Source organism: Onychomys torridus, chromosome 1 (assembly GCF_903995425.1).
Source record: "Onychomys torridus chromosome 1, mOncTor1.1, whole genome shotgun sequence".
Taxonomy (NCBI): Eukaryota; Metazoa; Chordata; class Mammalia; order Rodentia; family Cricetidae; genus Onychomys; species Onychomys torridus.
Window position 1 is genome coordinate 129591860 of NC_050443.1, and position 18952 is coordinate 129610811.

General features: G+C 51.8%; 1 protein-coding gene across 1 annotated transcript; it reads right to left on the reverse strand.

Moving 5' to 3' along the window:
• Positions 1 to 1705: 1705 nt before the first annotated feature.
• On the reverse strand, positions 1706 to 16105 carry Cd6 (CD6 molecule). Its single transcript, XM_036178184.1, has 13 exons — positions 15969 to 16105; positions 12610 to 12716; positions 11364 to 11714; positions 10512 to 10823; positions 9805 to 10107; positions 8366 to 8425; positions 6650 to 6790; positions 6236 to 6331; positions 4681 to 4797; positions 3244 to 3315; positions 2779 to 3036; positions 2467 to 2568; positions 1706 to 2114 (listed from the first exon to the last, which is right to left on the reverse strand). Exons 1-13 carry the CDS (start codon positions 16103 to 16105, stop codon positions 2047 to 2049), a joined length of 2124 nt encoding a protein of 707 aa, XP_036034077.1. The 3' UTR covers positions 1706 to 2046.
• Between the last annotated feature and the right edge of the window lie 2847 nt (positions 16106 to 18952).

Below are 18952 nucleotides of genomic sequence, written 5' to 3' on the forward strand. Positions count from 1 at the left end.
TGGGATTAAAGGTGTGCGCCACCACCGCCCAACTCCAGTGATTTTTCTATGCACGCCCAGCAGTCTAGCGTCTTTGGACCAGAGAGGGTGAGCAGCTGGCCTGAGGCGGCAGGCGATTTTATGGCATGGCTTGGCACCAGGAGTAGAGCTGAAACTGTGGAGCAAAAAGCTTTTCCTGTGGTTCATGCCAGGAGAGTGCCCCACTACTTGGAATCCCCCCAGCAGTGGTCAAGAGACTTGGCTGGGAGGTACCACAACAGGCCACATCCTGGGACAGTTGCCCCTGGAGTGCCTGTGGCTGGTACAGCAAAGACAGGAGAGGAAAGCAGGCCCATCAGTCAGCACCGCAGCTCCCAGAAGGAGGCTGGATCCACAGTGCACAGGCAGCATTCAGCAATGGCTGCATGCAACAAGGCTAAAGTCACCGGTGTGTGGGTGAAATCTCAGACATGTAGCATGGACCACAGCATCTACTCTGTCTGGCGAGGCCCTGGCCTGTCCAGGTGTGGGCAACCAGGGGATGTGGACAGCCAGCTCCTCTAGCACAGCCAGCCTGGCCTGCAGGCCTGGGAACAGTTGGGCAGCTCCCACCCGCCCTCCATCCTTTGCACGGCACTGGCCCGGCTCTCCTTTCCCTGCATTTGGCCAGAGTACCAGTCCACAGTGGATGGCAGCCCTAATTATTTCCATCCAAATGGATCAAAGCTGCTTCCGCTTTGCCCACAGCTAGCATGGAGCTCCAGCACAGTGTATTCAACTAGGCTCCTACCGACAGTGTCAGGGGAAGGTGGCTGCTCTTAGGCCACCTCTCCCTGGAGAGTATTTTATGGGGGCGCTGGAGCACCGGGCTTACCTCCTAAGGCAGCTGCGATGGGGGCGGGAGGGGGGCACACAGACGGACATGAAGCAGTCCCAAGTACCCAGCCAAGCACAGGATGCCCACATCTCATCACTTGGGAACAACCTTAAGGTGTGTGTCCAGATATCCCTCAGGACTGAACCTGGGTAGCCAGAGCATCTGAGCTTGTGCACGATGTTGCCTCCTTCCTTAATTCTTACTGGAGCCTCCAGAACATTTCACTGCAAGGACCTGAAATCCTCTGCCCTTGAGGAAATGTATGCTGCCACATGTACACATGCACGCACAAACAGCACGGAGTTTAAGGAATCGTCACGACACACCTCATTTTCACTCAGCAACCATTTAATCTCAGGAACTCGGGACAGGCTACCACAGCCTGGCTGGATCCAGTTTTCTGAGGCTGTGGGGAGGTCCTGTTTAAAGTCTTGCAATAGCCACATTCACCCAAAGTGTTCTTGTCAACCCTAGGGAATCTGTGGGGACTCAGAACTTTCAGTGGCCTCTAGCCCGCCAGGGTAGACCCCTGTATTCTTGCCCCAACTGAGCTGCCCATCCTTTGACTCTGTGACTGGGCAGGGACCCTCTATAAACCCCAAGGAGCTCAGAATAATGTTTAGTTGTCCAGGGACAGAGACAGAGGTCTAGCCAGTGGCCGTGGTGGACTCAGAGACCTCTAGTTGACAGGACTGGCCTCTGCCTGAGTGGGTGGGAACATGTGTTTATCTTGGTTACTCACAGCTGACAGTGCCCAAGAAGCCACACCCCATGCTAAGTGGGTGCTTCTCTGATTGCATTCAGACAGCACAGCCTTCCTGAGTGATAATAGCCTGCCCTGACCCAGGACCTATCTTGTGGCAGTGGGTGAGCTGCTCAGCCCCTCGGCCGCTTCCTGAGACTTAGGATCAAAGTACCTGCCATGGCAGAGTGAGCTGAGGCCTCAGAGTGAGCATGGTCCTCCACCACCGCCATAAGTGGCCAGACCCTGCTTGCTCAACCCAGGACTCAGTTAGTGCTCACACCGTTGGTTATGCCTTCTTCTCCAGGCTCCTACAGGTTGATGGATGGGCAGAGGATGAGGGGCTGGGAGAATGCCCTCTGCTTGGGGCCTCCGCCTCTTGGAAGTTGATGGGTGGCAGAGCAGGAGAGTGGAGGGAGGGGCCGCTCCTAAGCCTCAGGAACTCAGGCTAGGCTGCTCCAATGTCATCATAGTCCTCCTCTTCATCAATGGAGTCTGGTTGGGGGTCAGGGGGGCCTGTAGGGCCAGGAAGGTCAGGTCAGCAGCTGCCACTGTGCCAAGGGACAGTGAGCAGGCCTGTGTCCGCCCGCCCCTACCCCAGCCCCTGTGGCACCATCTGAAATCATCTCATCCTCTTATTGACTGCTGCCTCCAGCCAGAGCCTTGTCTAGTCCAGCACTGAGGTTCCCAGGCTGCTTCATGGTGGATGAGTGCGTGCTGGCAGCCTTACCACTACTGATGCCTCCCCTATGTGGTTCTGCTCGAAAGCCTCCACTGACAGTGAGCTCACTTCCTTTTCCAGAAACCTCTGAATATTTCTCCATCCTGTTCACATCCCCCACCCCCACCATGCCTCCGCCCCAGGTACCTGGACATTCAAACTGCTCCGCTGGAGGATGGTGGGGTGGTGGCTGGAAGTTCTGGTACCACTCTCCAGAGGAGGTGCTGGAACTGTCACCATCTACGGTCCCTGCTGAAGACCCGAGCTAGTTACTCCATGCCAGGAGCCAGCCTGAAGACTCAGGAGAGCCAAGTCTGGAGCTAGGCCAATGAGGAGAGGCCCAGAGAAGGGAGGAGGCTTGTCCAAGGTCAGACAGCCAGCTGGCTGCTCAGAATTTGGGCTCTATGCCTCTTCTGGGTAGTCTGGACATAGGACTGGGAGCTTGGGAGGACACACAACTACCTGAAAACATTGCCTGGGAGCCAGCCAGTTCCAAGTTGGGGGGCTGCTCTGTGGGGGGACTCCTCTCGGAAGAAAACACCTGGGAGTTCCATGGAGGTGCCTTGCTGCTGGGATTGTTGCAATAACCCTCCCCAGAGGAGGTGCTGGACCCACTGCTGCTCCTGGTGTGGTACTGAGAGCCCAGAGCAGGAACATCCGTCACACAGGGTCTAGGCTCAGCAACTGGGATGTGGGAAACATGCAACTCTTCAAGTCCTGGGCCAGAAAAAGGGAAAGAAGGAAACAAGAGGGCTTTAAATTAGACTTCCAACAGAACTTACTGCTTATGAGAATGTTTAGGCCAGAGACACTAGTTGAGAGAAAGTTCTGCTAGTGCACGCTAAGGTGAGCTGAGCTACTGAGTTTGGAGGCAAGGTTGGTACCTTGCTTATCTTCTTCAAGACCCACCCACTCTGGACTTACCTTCCTCCAAGGGTGGCATCTGAAACCTGTTCTGCTGGGCCTCCTCCTCTGTGACTCGATGTCTCTGGGAATCTGCAAGAAAGAAGCAGGGTGAGTGGAGGGATACAGGCTCCGTCTCCTACCAGGAGCCTGGAGGAGGATGACCCTGACTGAGATAGGGCTCAAGTTTCATCTAGGGTATCTCAGGTCTACAGTGGACCAGTGTGGGGACAGGTGGCCTCTGGGTAGAAATCTGGTCTCCCCTCCCCCACCCCATGCTGCAGATGCTCCTCATAAGGATGTTACCAACTCGGCTCACCCTCGTGCCCTGGTTGGTCCAGAAATGAGCTGATATTTGACCTGGGAGGCAGTTCCTCGGGTGGAGAAGCCACATGGCTCAGAATCATTGTACCCTGTGCAGCTTTGAGGCTCAGGATCGGGCTTAAGAATGTAGGTCAGCTCTTTGAAGCCTAACAGTGACTTTGAGTTCCAATGTTGTAACATTAGGGGCACAACATCACACTATATGCACCTGGACTCAGATGTCTCACTGTATCAGAGTGGCTACCAAACATCACCCATGGGCCAGTGGAGGTGGATCCTCTCTGGGATCCTCCCAGAGGCCCTGAGGCAGCAGAGAAGGTGGAGACAGCTGCCACTGTCCAGTGTCCATCCTGCCCCTGCATAACCCTCAGCTACCTCGGGATGGAGGCTCCTGCCCTGCCTCTCTTACAGTTAGCAGGCCAGTGGAGGGATGGAGGAAGGGGGCCCTTGCTGTCCTGCTGTGTGGACATGGCAATGACTCGTTCTGCACCATGTGGATAAAGGGAAAGTCCTAGGTTCTTCACAGCAGTATCAGAGGAATCTCCAACTTTCAGGACTCTGATATTTGGAAGGTTTCTATCACACATGGCTGAACTGTGGTACTAACTTGATTGTACAGTAGGTATAAATGGGGTTCCAAGGAGATCCACAGAGGTGTGGGACCCTCTGGACTCTTCTGCCATCCAAGCATTGCCTGGGCCCTGATACAAGTGCAGTCTTCCCTGGTCCTATTTCCAGCAGGCAGTGGGAGCGCTAGACAAACTGCCTAAGAGGCATGAGCTGGCATAGCAACAGAGGGGCTGGGCAGGTAAGGCGTGGTGTGCGGATGATGAGTGTGTAAGAATTTGCCTGAATTATGTCTCACCTAGACCCTCAGAGTTCACACAGACGCAGCATCCTTAGATGCATGTGCAGGGCCTGGTGATGGCATTGAGACCGTACCAGTCAGAGAGCACAGGAGACACTCCTGTGAATAGACAGATCTCCAGGGTCACGGGGCACTTTGAAAGTTTTACTTTAGGACCGTTCAGAATCAGTACAGGGGAGCAACAAGGAAGTCCTGTGAAAGCCTTGTGGGCATCAACAGGTGCCCCCCTGCAGGTCCCAAGCCCCTGGAGCCAGCCCAGCACTCACTGTAGAAGGTGGTCAGGGCCACAGGCGGCTGGGAGCTGAAGTCATAATGCTCATAGTCAGAGTCGGAACTGGAATCTGAGTCCTCAGGGACCCGGGGCTGGATGAACAGCATAGGAGCTGGGGAGAGAACAGAGGATTGGGTGACAGGGCCCAGCACTGAGGTGGGCAGGGTGCTTAAGGGGAGAAGCTGAGAGCCCAGTAGCAGGGACAGGGGACGGAGTAGGAGTAGCAGGTGATTCATTTTCTTTCACAGCACAATGAGATAGAACTCAAACTCTTTGGAGGCAAATCATGTGTCCTGAAGTATGTGTAACTGATTCTCTGATTCTCTCTCTCCTCTTCTCTCCTCTCCTCTGTGTGTGTGTATGTGTGTGTGTATGTGTGTATGTGTGTGTAGAGGCCAGCCCAAGAGACAGCAGCCTTGTTTTTGTTTGTTTATTTTAGATAAGGGCCTCACTATGTACCCCTGGCTGGCCTGGACCTCTCTATGTCAATAGAGCTAGCCTGGAACTCATAGATATCTGCCTGCTTCTGCTTCTGAAGACCTAGGATTAAAGTCATGTGCCACCAGCCGCCATACCCAGCACCACACTTGGACAGGCTCTGCTACTGGGACCTGGAGCTTGCTAACTAGGCTAGATTGGCTGGCCAGCAAGCCCCGGGGATATGCCTATCTCAGCCTCCCCAGCACTAGGATATCAGCCTCATGCCACCATGCCCAACTTTTTGCATGGATGCTGGGGACCGAATTCAGGTCCTCCTGTTTGTAAGACAAGCACTTGAACAGACTGAACTTCTCCCCAGTCCTAATTTTTTTAAATCAGGGAATATGGAAAAAAATTTAAGTTCCAGGAGAATTTTTTTTCTCTCTTATTTAAAGATAGGGTCTCATGTAAGCCATGTTAGCATCAAACTCAATATATAGCCATGATGACCCAGAACTGCTGATCCTCCTGCCTCTACCTCCCATGTGCTGGCATTACAGGAGTGCACCGTCATGTCTGGATTGTGTGCTGCTGGGGATTGAACCCAAGGCCTGTGTGTATTAAGCAAACACTCTACTAGTATAGCCACACCCCAGCCTTTGTTGTGGGTGGATGGTGATGGGCTCAGAGGGGCATCTGTGTGTATTAAGCAAACACTCTATTAGTATAGCCACACCCCAGCCTTTGTTCTGGGTGGATGGTGATGGGCTCAGTGGGGCATCTGGTTGGGAAGCATCTTGAGAAGTGACATGACATATATACTAGCTAGTGAGCAGAGCTATCATTTCCTCTGAGAACTAACACCCCAAATACTTGGTTTGTATTTGCTCCGAACTCAAAAGCCCAGAGTTGGTGCAAGGCTGAACTAGAAAGTCATTTGCCTGCTAAGCCAGCGAGGCCGTGAACTGCTCAAGGCAACACAATCTGTACATAGTCTGGCCTGGGTTCCTTTCCTGCCAGTGCCGCCCCTTTGACCTCAGACCTCCAAAGTCTGCTCCACCCCCCCCAACCCTTCACCCCACCCCCACTCCCCATCTCTCCCTTGCCTTCCCCCAGGGCTGACTCCCTACCTTCTTTGGGAATGGTGACAGGAACAGCATGGTAGTTATTGGTTCCTGCTTGGGTGGCAGTGGGCAGGTGCTGGTGGTTTGCAGAAACAGGGAGGGCTAAGGGAAGGGAGGCAGAGAGCCTATGCATCACTTTCATTTTTTCTGTCTCCCACCTTTCAGGTTCCAGGTTCAAGGACGCATCTCCTTCACCCCACACCCAACACAAACGAGTCTGCTTCTCCTCCACTAGCAGGCTCCACTACTGGGCATGCTTGGAAAAATCCTTCCCACTACCTACAAGTTTTCCCAGGCCTGAGCTGGGTGGTCCTTGCAGGACCACACCCTCTGGGGCGCTTCCACACCCCATTACCGGGGGATGCCTATACCTCACAACTGCTCTTTCCTGTCCAGTAGCTCCAGGAATGTCACACTTACCATATTGTCCTTTTGATTTCAAGAGAAGGACAGCTATTACGATGAGGGAGACAAGGAGGAGACTTCCCAGGACAATACAGAGAATGAGAAATGTCGGGTCTCGAGACTCCCTGTCCTTCACGCTCACTGGCACAGAAGATTCTGGAAACAGGAGTCCCAATTCAGGCAGAAAAAGAAACGGATGCAGACCCTTTTTACCCCTTCCCTTGCCTCTCCACCTTGATGAAGCATCCCCTCTTTTCTTGTCACCATTTTCCTCCCCCTTTTTATTCACCTCTTCCCATTGGCCTTTAAGTGCCTCATATATGGTAAGTGCTCTGAAAGTGTATATTAAATGAGCAATTGACTAAATGCATTTAATGCCTGAAATTTTCCTCTAGCTGCTAGTCCCACAGCTCGCTCTCCCCCCGCCCCTTCCCCCCTCGTCTCCTGGTTTTCCTGGCATTAGTCTTTGTTCAGTAGACGGTCATTTGGTACCACTGTGTGTCAGGCTTTGTATCCTAGGGTCACAACGTGGTGACATTAGCACAGGCCTGGAGGCTCTGCTGAGTGGGGAGATACAAGCTGGGCCACATGCTTCGGCTGTGTCTGCTTCCCCAGAGGTCAGTCCTCACTTCCTTCCCTTTCCTTTCTGGCTGCTGACAGGAAGGTTTGGCGGAGGGAGGGAAGGTAGATTTGGTACCCGGAAGCAGTGTGAGGGGATGCTGAGATGTGGGAAAGCCCTGGGGCTAAGGGAAGTGTTGACAATGGACCGCCACCTGGCTCCAAGAGGCCTGGCCTCTCTTTGCATTTTGGAGTAGGTGGGACTCTCCACCCTGACTCCAAAAGGTGGTGTGGGAGCCCCAAGTCCGGCCAGCCTCAGTCCATGGCTTGGGCAGCCCCGAGCATCTCGCTCCTGTCTATGCTCTTTATCCACAGCCAGGGCCTCCGGCAGGGCTAGGTCCTTCAGTCTCTCCTCCGGGCCCTATCCTGCCCCATCTTGAGGGTCTGAGGCAGGATGCCAGTGATCCAGGCAGTGGGGAAGGGAACGCAGCCAGTGCTGGACTTCTAAGTGTTCTAATAACTTCACAGCAGATGCCTAAAAAGATGTCTTGATCATCATCCCCAAACTCAAGGAACCTGAGGCTCAGACTGACGGCACAGAGCTAGCGCACACAGCAGCCATGTGAGCCCCAGGAGCCAGCCCTGGGGCTGGCCAAGCTGCACAGAGCTGGCAGACAAACCTGGTGCAGGTCTGAAAATAGAGCTGAAGTTCTGAGTGCTGGCCAACAGGGCTGCTGTCACCCTAACTCTGCTCAGCGTGCTCCTCCGATTTCAGAGAGGCTTCCCTCAGTCGATTCGGGGGAGAGTGCAGAAAGGCTTGGGAAATAATGGAGGAGGGCACTAGACCCCATGCCCTCAACTGACTGGTGCTCTTGGTACCCTACTTCCTGGCCAGGCCAAGAGTGTTGCTCCCAAGCGGTTTCAAACAAGGAGTGTGTGTGTGTGTGTGTGTGTGTGTGTGTGTGTGTGTGTGTGTGTGTGTGTGTGTTGCTCACATAGGTCCTACATGGCTGTGGTCCTATATGGCAGAATGTCCCCAAGGGAATAATAGTTCATTGGTGGGATTGGGGCCCTGGAAACCCAGCCATCAGTTGTCCCCAGACAGACACCCGTGAGTGTATGAACACACATGCACACGTAGGCACCTTCATTGCTAGGAGAAGCTACACTCACCTATCGTGACCGGAATTCTGGAAGGCACTTCAGAAGTGGACAAGTTGTGTCTTCGGGAGCCTGTTGAAAAGTACGACTCATTTACTTAGTGAGTTCACTGAGTACCACTGTGTGTCAAGCCTTGTTCTAGAAACTGAACAAAACAGACAAGCGCCCTGGAACCATGGAGTATTCCCACTGTGGTCATGAGGGTACAGAAACCATGCTCTGGCACCATGGGGCGTTCCCATTGTGGGCATGAGGGTACAGAGACTGTGCCTCTTTCAGTGAGAGGATCCCTGGGGGAGCTGGCTAGGAAGATGCTTTAGTTAGAATAGGGACGGATAAACTGTTCCTTCTTCCTGTGTAAGCTGCTGCAGACCCTGTGTTCTTTCTCCACTCAACTTCCAGTTTGCTCTTTTGGGACCTCAGGACCTAGAGAGCTCTGCCCTCATTAACGTAATCCATGCCCGCTCTGATGGATCTGCTTCCTGACTTGTGTCGCTTACACAGCTCATTAGCCATAGCATCTCAGTCTCCAGGTACCTAGAGGAGCATCCTTTATTCTGAAGCCACAGAGGTTGAGGAACTATCCCAGTCCTCCTGGCTGCTAAACAGTGAAGCTGGGACTTGGAGTCAGGATTCTGAGCCCCACATGGAGGCCAACACTGTTCCTGCAGGTGGGAACCTCACTTTCATACTATAATGCCCCTGTAATTGGAAAATGGCCTCACTATTTGTGATAGCATGTCAAGAGTTTGGACAATATTTATTTTTAATTTCTTTCACCACGCCAGGATTTTTGGTGTTTCTTTTTTCCCTCCCTCCTTCCCTCCCTCCCTCCCTTTCTTCCTTCCTTGAGGTGCTGAGGTTTGAACCCAGGGTATCTCACACACTAGGCAAGTGGTCTACCACTGAGCTTCACTTCCAGCCTGCATTTATTTGTCTTTATGATACATAAGACACCGATGCTGTGACTTGCCACTGTGGTGAAGTGCAGTACAAGTCACCTCCTACCGTGGGTGTAAGACTGAACTGAAATAAGCTACTGAGAGGTCGGCAGTGCTTGGCACGTGGCTATAGCTCTAGATGCTGTCTCACATGTTATTACCATCCATGTTTCCTAAGCTGATTTTTCCTGCAACTATCACCTTTGGGATAGCAAACTGGCTTTACCTACTGAACCATTCCAGTCAACAGGTACCAATTACTTAGCACATAATAATGACTTCCTTGATAAATAACCCATGCATTTGGCTCTGAGTTGGGCATCTTACAGGGAAAAAACAAACAAACAAACAAGAAAACATTCTGATCCATTAGTAATGTCTGCCTGAGCATGGTAAGGGCAATGGTCTTTCTTGGGCCTGTATCTGTCAGTTGCTAAGCCAACTATAGAGAGAGACAAAGGCGAAACTTGTAGACTAAGTCTAGTGGTGGAGGGGCCAGGGAAGGAATACCTGAGCAGATGACTCTGGCTGCCAGGGACTGTCTGCACAAGTAGGAGTTGTTGAACCGCCAGGAACAGTTGCTGAGGGTCAGTTCCTCTCCTTCACAGGAGTAGTACATTCTACCTGCCAGGGAGTGTGGCAGCCCCCTGGGCCGATCCACCTCTGATCCACAACCCAAGGACCGGCACAGCACTTTGGCCTCAGAAGGGTACCACTCGCTGTCACACACGGTGCTCCAGACCCCTCGGAAGTGCACCTCCACCTGCCCTTCGCAGGAGTCAACGCCTCCAGTCAGGCGCCAGGACTGGTGCTCTGTGGGCAGGTGATGGAGTCATGCTACAATGTTCTGGGCCCAAACCCCCTGCCAGCTTAGAACCCCAATGCAGAGATGGGCCCAGACAGCCCTATGTGTTTTCCCTCTTGCACCTGTGACCCCTCTCTCTGCCCACCCCACCTTCTCTGGCCAGCCCTCTGGTGGGACTCTAGATCCTGGCTGTGGGCAGGCAGGAGCAGCTGCATCTGGAGGTTGTTACTGATTAATAGTGCTATTCATTGCTGTGGATCTAAACAAGTAGCACAGGCAGAACCAGAAACCCTGGTCTCTAATAGTTCAACCGTGAGGGGATGGGACAGACTGGAACACTTGCTTTCAGTCCAACTCCTACTTAGGATGTCCCATCACAAATATGTCACCTCCTTCAGGCTCACCGACTGACCTGAGCATATCACTCCTGCGTCCTCCTTGTGACCGCAGTACTGGTCTCCAGGCAGCCCCGGACAGTCCCACAGGTAAGTCTCAGTTCCTGAGCAGTTCACCTGGTCTCGGTGGATGGGTCCTTGGCCTGGGGTGAAGTGCAAGCCGGCCAGTGCCTTCACTGCCCAGCCGCACCTCAGTTGCTTACAGACCACACCCGCATCCTCCAGGTCCCATGTGTCATCGCACACTGTTCCCCATTCACCATGCTCCAGCATCTCCACGCGGCCAGCACAGCGGCTGCCACCATCCACTAACCGCACAGCCTTGTTCTCTGAAAATGGGAGAGTTTTGGATGTTGGGGGTGGGGCAGGAAGAGTGAGGAATTGGACTCAGTGGGAGTGGCTGTAACCTGGAGGGAGGATTGGGAGATCCCTTTAAACTGAGAACCCAGTAGACGTGGCTTAGAGATTGTGTAGAAGAGGGACTAGAGACCAGGTAGGCAAGACCTTGAGCATGAGTCTCAGCCACCACGCCTCAGAGTAAAGGCAGCCTGGGAATATGGCAAATTTGTCTACCTGGAGGGAAGAGTGAACACACAGGTCCCAATCAGGAGGGATACAGGGAATAAACAGAGATTGGGTTAGGATAGGGGACCAAGTGGATGCTTTGGAGATCTAGCTGGGGAGGTGTCTCCAAGCCACATCTGAGGCGATGCTCAGATCTGGAAATTACACAGTTAGGTGGGGCACCAATGCGGAACCACTTGAGTTTACACGATTTGGGACGCTGGTGATGGAAATCTGGAGACCAAAGTTTGGCTGCAGTGGTTGAAGCCTGAAGTGTGGGGTAGGTAGGGGGCAGGCGCATGTACCTGCACAGGTGACCCACACCAGCCTCTTGTCGCTGCTGCATTCATGGTCCGCCACCGTGCAGAGCTGCCAATTGGCACCGCTGCATTGCAGGATTGGTGCGGTCGCCCATGTGGTATTCCCGGAGCTGCTGATGTTTCCAGAGGTGGCCCTGGCTGGCAGCTCCAAGGTGGGTGGCATCAGGTAGGTAGCCTTCTCCAAAGTGCCACAGCCCAGCGCTTCGCACACAGCCTCTGTAGTGAGCCTGTCCCCGTGCACCACACACACAGGCTCCCAGGATGCCCTCAGTAGAACTTCCACGGATCCGCTGCAGCGACTGCTCCCGTTCACCAGGCGGACCACCAGCTGCTCCTCTGGAAGGGTCAAACTTGAGCTGAGACTTCATTAGCTCTGTGTTCCCCCATCTGGGAACGGGGGTGAAGCTCACAACGCTGCGGCGGTGGGTGGGTGTGTGTGTGTGTGTGTGTGTGTAAAATCCAACTCCACCCTGTTCCATGACCATGGCCAACACCCCTCCCAGCTCTGGGCTTCAGGCCTTCCTGTCAGTAGGTTGCAGGAACACTTCAAGGCCTGACTCCAGCGTTCAATGCAGAGAAAAGGTGAGGCCCAGGAACCAGTCTGGAGCTTTAGGGTAGGTTAGCCCTAGTGTGAGAATTAGGGGCTGGGTCCCACAATCCCCGCTCTGGTCCCCCTGTCCCCAGCGACACCCTTTTGTAACAGAAAAAGCAAGGTTTTAGCTCAAGGGCCTTGTTGGACCAAGAGTCCCTTTCCTGGTCCCTGGGCTGCGCTGAAGGAACTATCTTGTCACTGTTGTAAGGGTGACATTCCGATCGGAACCTTTCTTAGGTCCCAGGGTCCTTCCTACAGGAAGGACCTGTCTGTTTCTGCTCCCCAGAATGCACCCCACTGCTTGTTCACAGTTCTGCACAGAGTAGAGCCTCAACAAACACATGCAGAGCAAAGGAAAGAAGGGGCCTACGATGCTCATCAACCCACACAAACCCTGGCTTGCTCTGCACAGATCCCTCAAGTGGCTTGTGGTATATATGAGACTCTCAAATACAGGCGTTCTCAGACCGCAAGAAGAGCCTGATGGGACCCCGATCCCCTGGCCAGGAGGAAGAGGTGGTCTCTGGAGTCAGAGGGCTTCTTTGGTACCTGAAAGTCCACTGTCCTTTCTTATTCTCTCAGACAGTCTACTTGGTCTCAGAAAGTTGACTGCAGGGCCTGGGAAAATGGTTCACTTACCTGGGTCCAAGGGCGTATTTGTGGTGCTGCTGTTTCTGAGCTGGCCAGAGGGGAATGGAGACGGGAGGCCTGAAATGAACCAGCAGCAGCCAGGGTAGGTATGGGAGCTTTAGCCTGGGGGCCCTAGAGATGCCCTAAGGACAGGGGCCTGCTGAGGCTTTTGAGAAAATGTGATCCTTCAGGCTGGGGAAAACTCTCTCACTGTGTGGGAACCACTGAGCTACAGAGTGTTTTCAGACACAGAGAAACTGACTGTCTCTAAGGGCCTGTTCCATATCACAATCCATTGACTCTCAGCAGCATGGCGCAGCATATAGTTAGCAATCCCATTTTACAGATCGGAAAGGGGAACCCAAGTGATAAACACGCATTGCCGGTGGGTGCCGGGTGGGGTGCTTTGTCCTTTAGGTGCCATTGCTGTCCACTCTGTCCAGGGAGGCTAACCTAGCATCTGCCTAGGGCTCTGGGCTTCTGTTGGCTCCAGGCTGTGGGGAGCTACACCAGAGCCAGAAAGAGAAGGAAGAGAGCAGAAACATGGTGCTTGTCCCCCGGCCCCTCCCTGTGAGGTCCCTTGAGCAGGCTGTCCCATCCTGAATGCCATTGCTCCTCTCAAAGTAGAAACCGCTCCTCGACTGTCTCCCTCTGGGTCTCCCTGATCTCTCTCCTGTCTAGGGCCCAGGGAAGTCCCGGGACAGCACCCTTGGAGACACAGCCCTTCCTGTCTAGGCCCCTCCATCACCCCTGACAGAAAGTAATCAGGTCTTTAATTGCCAGTCTTCACCAACTCCCTCCTTTGCATCCTAGCCTAAGCTCTAGGGGGAAATGACTCAGAATTCAAAGCTCAAACTCCACAGTGACTGTGACATTCAGAGGGAGAATTCAGATGTGCACGATTGAAGATTGCAGAATTGTGCAGAACTCCGGTTCCTACAGCAACGATCCCAGAGCACCAGTGTGGCTTTTAATATTTCTCCATGTGCAAGGGGGAGGGAGAAGAAGGGATGATTGGACCAGTGGCTGGGTGGAGGGGCTATGTATGAGCGTGTTAGCATGTGACTGAGACTGTTTGAATTCATCTGATCATATGTCCAAGTGTGTGTGTGTGTGTGTGTGTGTAACCATGTTTGGGGCAGGGAGCGGGGCTTCATCTCCTTTGGTACCATCTCTCTCTTGGGGTGGACAACCACTCTTTTGTGAATAAAGGTGCACATTATTTCTCCTAGACAAGAAAATCCTGGAGTGCCGATCCCAGGTGGGTCATCTGGAACACAGTGTTTGTTGATTGGTTGACTGAACGGAAGTGTAAACCGGAAGCTGCCAGCTCCCAGGAAAACTGTCACCAGTTTACTGAAATTGGCTGTACTCAAACACTGTGTTACAGCATTATCCCATCCCTGGTTGCAAGAAGGGACCTGGCTTTTTGTGAGCTTGACTCTCTTGCTGTAGGAACAAGAGCAGATGCTACCCCAAGCCCTCCTTCTCCCCTAGGAAGAACAAGGCTTTCCTCCCGTCACCAACACTTTGGCCGCACGGCTCCCATTTCAAACCGGTTCACTTTCTTTCTGCAAAGAAACTTTTGCCTTTCCCTGTGAACTTATTTTCTATCATTAAGAAGTCTGGACCCAAGTAGGTTCAATGCTGGATGGGAGAAACAGCTCAGCAGGTCAAGGCGTTTGTTGTCAAGTCTGAGGACCTGAGCTCAGCCCCAGGACTCACATGGTGGATGGAGAGGACCAATTTCAATGGCTTGTCCTATGACCTCACTCGCATGCCATGGCATGAACACACACAAACAATGTTTCCTTTAAAAAGGAAAACAATGTTCAGTGCATTTTTATGGAATAGCAAAACTAACAATGAAGTCAAAATGTCTGTCCACGGGAAAACTGCTTGTAAAGTCTGGTCTGCTCATAGCATGGCTTGATAGGCAGCCCTTTAAAAGAAAGAGAGAGGAAATAGAGGCACACTCCCTTAATCCAAGCACCCTGGAGGCGGACGCAGATGGACTTCTGTTTGAGACCAGCCTGGTCTGCCTAGCACATACTGGGGGCAGGAAAGGACAAGAAGAAGGAAGGAAAGAGAGAAATAGAGCCATGTTGATCTGAGGGATTTTCATGCTTTATTAAGAGGAAAAAGCAAGACGCAGAGAAGAAACAATGAAGGAAAAAGTTTCATTATGTGTAAAAGGTATGTATGTGAACAATGAAAAACATTGAAACACAACGCACCTTTCACACTGCTTGTGTGAAAGAGATGGCAAGTGTTACCACAAGCACATTAAAAATAAGGAAAGCCCTGAGGCCGGGGTGTGGCTCAGTTAGTAGAGTGGGAGTTTAACAGGCCTTGAGTTCCATCTTCTGCAGTGTGTACAACCCCGGCACTTGGGAGGTGGCCACAAAAGGATCTGAAGTTTAAGGTCATCCTTGGCTACACAATGATTCACTGCTGTATGTTGAGTTCACTGGCCACCTTTAAATTGTCCTTCATTTCCCCAAACAGGACATTGAGCTGTGCTTTGCAGTACTAGGAAGCAATGCACCAAGAAGGGGAAGAGGTGAGAGGAAGAAATGGGACAATCAAGCCCAGGTGGGACAGGCAGAGCTGCTGTGGAGGAGGCTCCAGGGGAAGGTGCCATCTAGGGGAAGGGACGAAAGCCCAAAGCAGCACAAGCCCATGACTCCAGCACCCAGCAGGGTTGAGAAGGGAAGATGGAGAATTCCAATTCCTATGTAGCAGTACCCTCTCAGAAGGTAACAAAATCAAACCAAAACTGTAGAAGAACCCAGGAGTGGTGGTACATGTCTGTAATCCCAGAACCTCAGAGGAAGAGGCAAGAGGATTAGAAGTTCAGTTGTCCTAAACTACCCAGTGAGACTCAGTCTCAGAACAACAAAAATGCCCACAGATAAGTCTGAGGATCTAGGACTCTGATTTATCTTGTGTCATCAAGGCCCATGGGCTCCCGTGGGCATCTTTGGGGATGCATGTTGGAGGGGCAGTGGTCAAGAGTCTGGACACTAAAAGCTGAGACCCACAGGCCATCCCAGCATTGGGATGTTCAGAAATGAGACTCCTGGGTCCCATCCCAGTTGTATGCATCAATTAGGTGCCAGCCACAGCCCAGGGCACCTGTGGCCACTAGGCTCAACCTGAGATGCTGAGGAAAGCATGGGTACATAATAAAGTTGAACACATGATAGATGAAGGTTTCGTGCTGGGGAGGAGGCAGGGTGAGGGTGGGAAGGGAGGGCTGAGAAATAAGGAGATTGAATCTACAGAAAGAACCTCGTGGGAAGTGTGGCATATGCCGGTGCTGGCAACACCATTAGGAACACTGAAAAGTGTTTCCGAGTACATACAGCAGCAGCAGCAGCAGCAGCAGTAGCAAAGGAAGCCCTCGGGTTCCCGTGCTCTGCTTCTGGCTTGTAGCCTGCTGGAATGGTCCTGAGGCCTGGGGGTGAAGCTCAAAGCCAGAGCGCTTGCTTGCCCGAATCATGCCAGGCCTTTTGTGGGGTTGAGGGAAAGGAGAGAGAGTACAGGGGAACGGAAGGGAGGCAAACTTCGGGATTCGATTATCCTTGGATATCAGAGTCCATGTCTGGACCTAGTGGTTGGAGAGTCCAGCTGAGACCCTGTCTATGTAACTGAGGCAGGTCTTCGACTCTCTCTCTCAGTCTCAGGTGACCCCTTTCCAAACTGGAAGTAGGTCTCACTCTATTACAGGTTTGTGGTAAGGGTGAATCAATATGACATTTAGTCATCCAGGGCCTGCAGGGGGCCAGAGTGCTCCCAGATGTGGTGTTGTTACAGATAAAAGCTTCTGGACATCTTGGTTCTCATAGTACTAAAACCAAAGCAAACAAACACCCACTCTCCCCCAAAGTGAAGACTGCTGAGTTCTCTGGGAGCCACTGGGGGACTGGCTAGGAACATACCCGGCACATTCAAAATGTTTGTCACAAATTATTTATGGAGGGTTTTTAACGTCCAGGTGAAGGTTTACAATAGAATGGCAGTTCACAGTCCAGAAAATTAGTAAATCAGGTAAAGGCACTGGCTTCCAAGCCTGACAACCTGAGTTTGGTACCTGGGGCCCATAAGACAGGAGAGAACAGACTCCTGCAAATTGTCCTCTGATCTGACCATCCCAATCACAGCCACACAAAAATATATAAACATTCAATTAACAATGGCAAACAAATAAATAAATAAGAAAGCAAAGCGAAGTGCACCTCTAGGTGTGCCTGAAGATGTTTCCCAAGAGGGTTCACTAAGGAAGGGGATTGACCCTGAATGTGGGTGGCATAATCCCACAGGCTGGGAAAGAAGAGCAAGCCAATAAGTGCAACTATGTGCTTGCTATCTATCTATCTATCTATCTATCTATCTATCTATCTATCTATCTACCTACCTACCTATCTATCTATCTATCTATCTATCTATCTATCTATCTATCTATCTCTATCTTCCTCCCCCTTCCTCCCACTTTCCCTCTTCCCTGCAGCTCTCTCTGCTCCCTACCCTGCCATGTGCCCCCTGAAGTGATGAATAGACACTTCTGAAACTCTAGGCCCAAAGCAATCTCTTTCCCCCTTAGTTCATTTTCAGATGTATCTGCCACAGGAACAGAAAGCCTGGCCAACACAGCCCTACTGTGTTTTAAGCAGCACATGGGCCGCATCCGTATCTGTTTTTGCTGGCCACATGCACTGGGCACAGAACCTCACCCAAAAGGGGTGCTGAAAGGATAGAAATAGATGGAGCTCAATCTTTGCCGGCGAAGAAAGATCGTCAGAAAAAGAAGACACATTCTCCTGTGGTGAGGTTTTCTGTTCTCTTCCTGCTTTGTGTTCCTCTACAATGTCTGTCTATTCTACATCAAAATAAAAAAAAGAACTCACCACTCACTCACAAATTTTCAAATACATGCCCAGGTGCTGCTCACAGCACCAATGAAATGAGTTTTGGTGCTGGCTATCTGGGCATTCTGCTCACACGGCCTTGCAGAGGAAGCTAGAACACACCATATGGCCAGGTTAACCAAAGCCAAGTCCCTCCTGGGGAAGAAACAAACAGCTCATATGATTGCAAGATCTGGGCATTTTCCCTGCACATGTCAGGCTTCTCTAGGGGGAAGGGGCCTGGTGGAGGAATCAACCAATCAGCACTGGCAGAAAGGGATCTGGGTTGGGTCTGGCCACTAACTTGCTGTATGACCTTGGGTGAGTGCTTTGCACTGTCTGGCTCTGCTTTCGCCTGGGTATAAAGAGTAGACAACCATTTTGATCATCTCCTCTACCCCTTACACTCTTTGATAACTAGATTAGAATCTATATTGAGAGAGCCACTAGTGAACACTTACTCTGTGTTCTATAGATGTAGCTGTTACTCAGCTGTTTTACAAGGAAGATGGACTATTGGCCCCAAAAGCCCTTTTTTTTTTCTTTAAAAAATTTAATATATCAAAAGGCCTGCTTTAGTGACATGCTAGTCTCACCAAAAAAATAATCCCCACCCACCCTCATCAGTAACAATGTTCAAGTTGACTGGCCAACTCATACTTCTAACTCATGTGGATACTTATGAATCTTAGCCTAAGCACGGGGCAGTAGGTGGCAAGCACTGGCGTCCCACCTGCCAAAAGCCCTCTTGAATGGTCCCCCTCATCAGTCTGTGTCACCATCAAATAGACGGACACAGCAAGGTGCACCAGATGGTCTAGGGACACCCAGCTGGGTGGTAATAAGGGCAAGATCTGAACCTGAACAGGCTAGCTCTTGAAGCTGCTCACTAAACCCCCAAGAACAGACAAGACAGTGTCTTTACATACCTGGCATTCCACTGCAGAGGCTGGACCACTGTCACTGTGTGTGGAGAGCTCACAGCCTAAAGGCCACCAAGAACATAGATCTGGGGAGACTAGAGATTGTCCTGTCCAGCTTGGAGGGACAGCCACATGTGCTGTGGCCCCCATGACAGGAGGCATACAGGGCACCTAGCTGTGGCCCCCATGACAGGAGGCACACAGGGCACCTGGCATGTGGTTTGTATGGCTGAGGAATGGAAAGCTCCATTTTACTGAATTTGATGCATCTCTATTTAATTTTAAGTTCAGTTTTTCAAAAGGATAAATTATTGTCATTGTCACCATCATCGTGTGAGGTGGGGGCTTACGCTACAGTGCGTGCATGGAGGTCACAGGCAACTCTGTGGAGCTGACTTTTTCCTTCTACATGTATGTGGATTCTGGAGATCTGATCCATGTTGCCAGGCTTGCTCAGCAATCACCTTTACCTCCAGAACCATCTCCATTGGCCTGAAGAGCTTTTAAAAAATGCCTGGA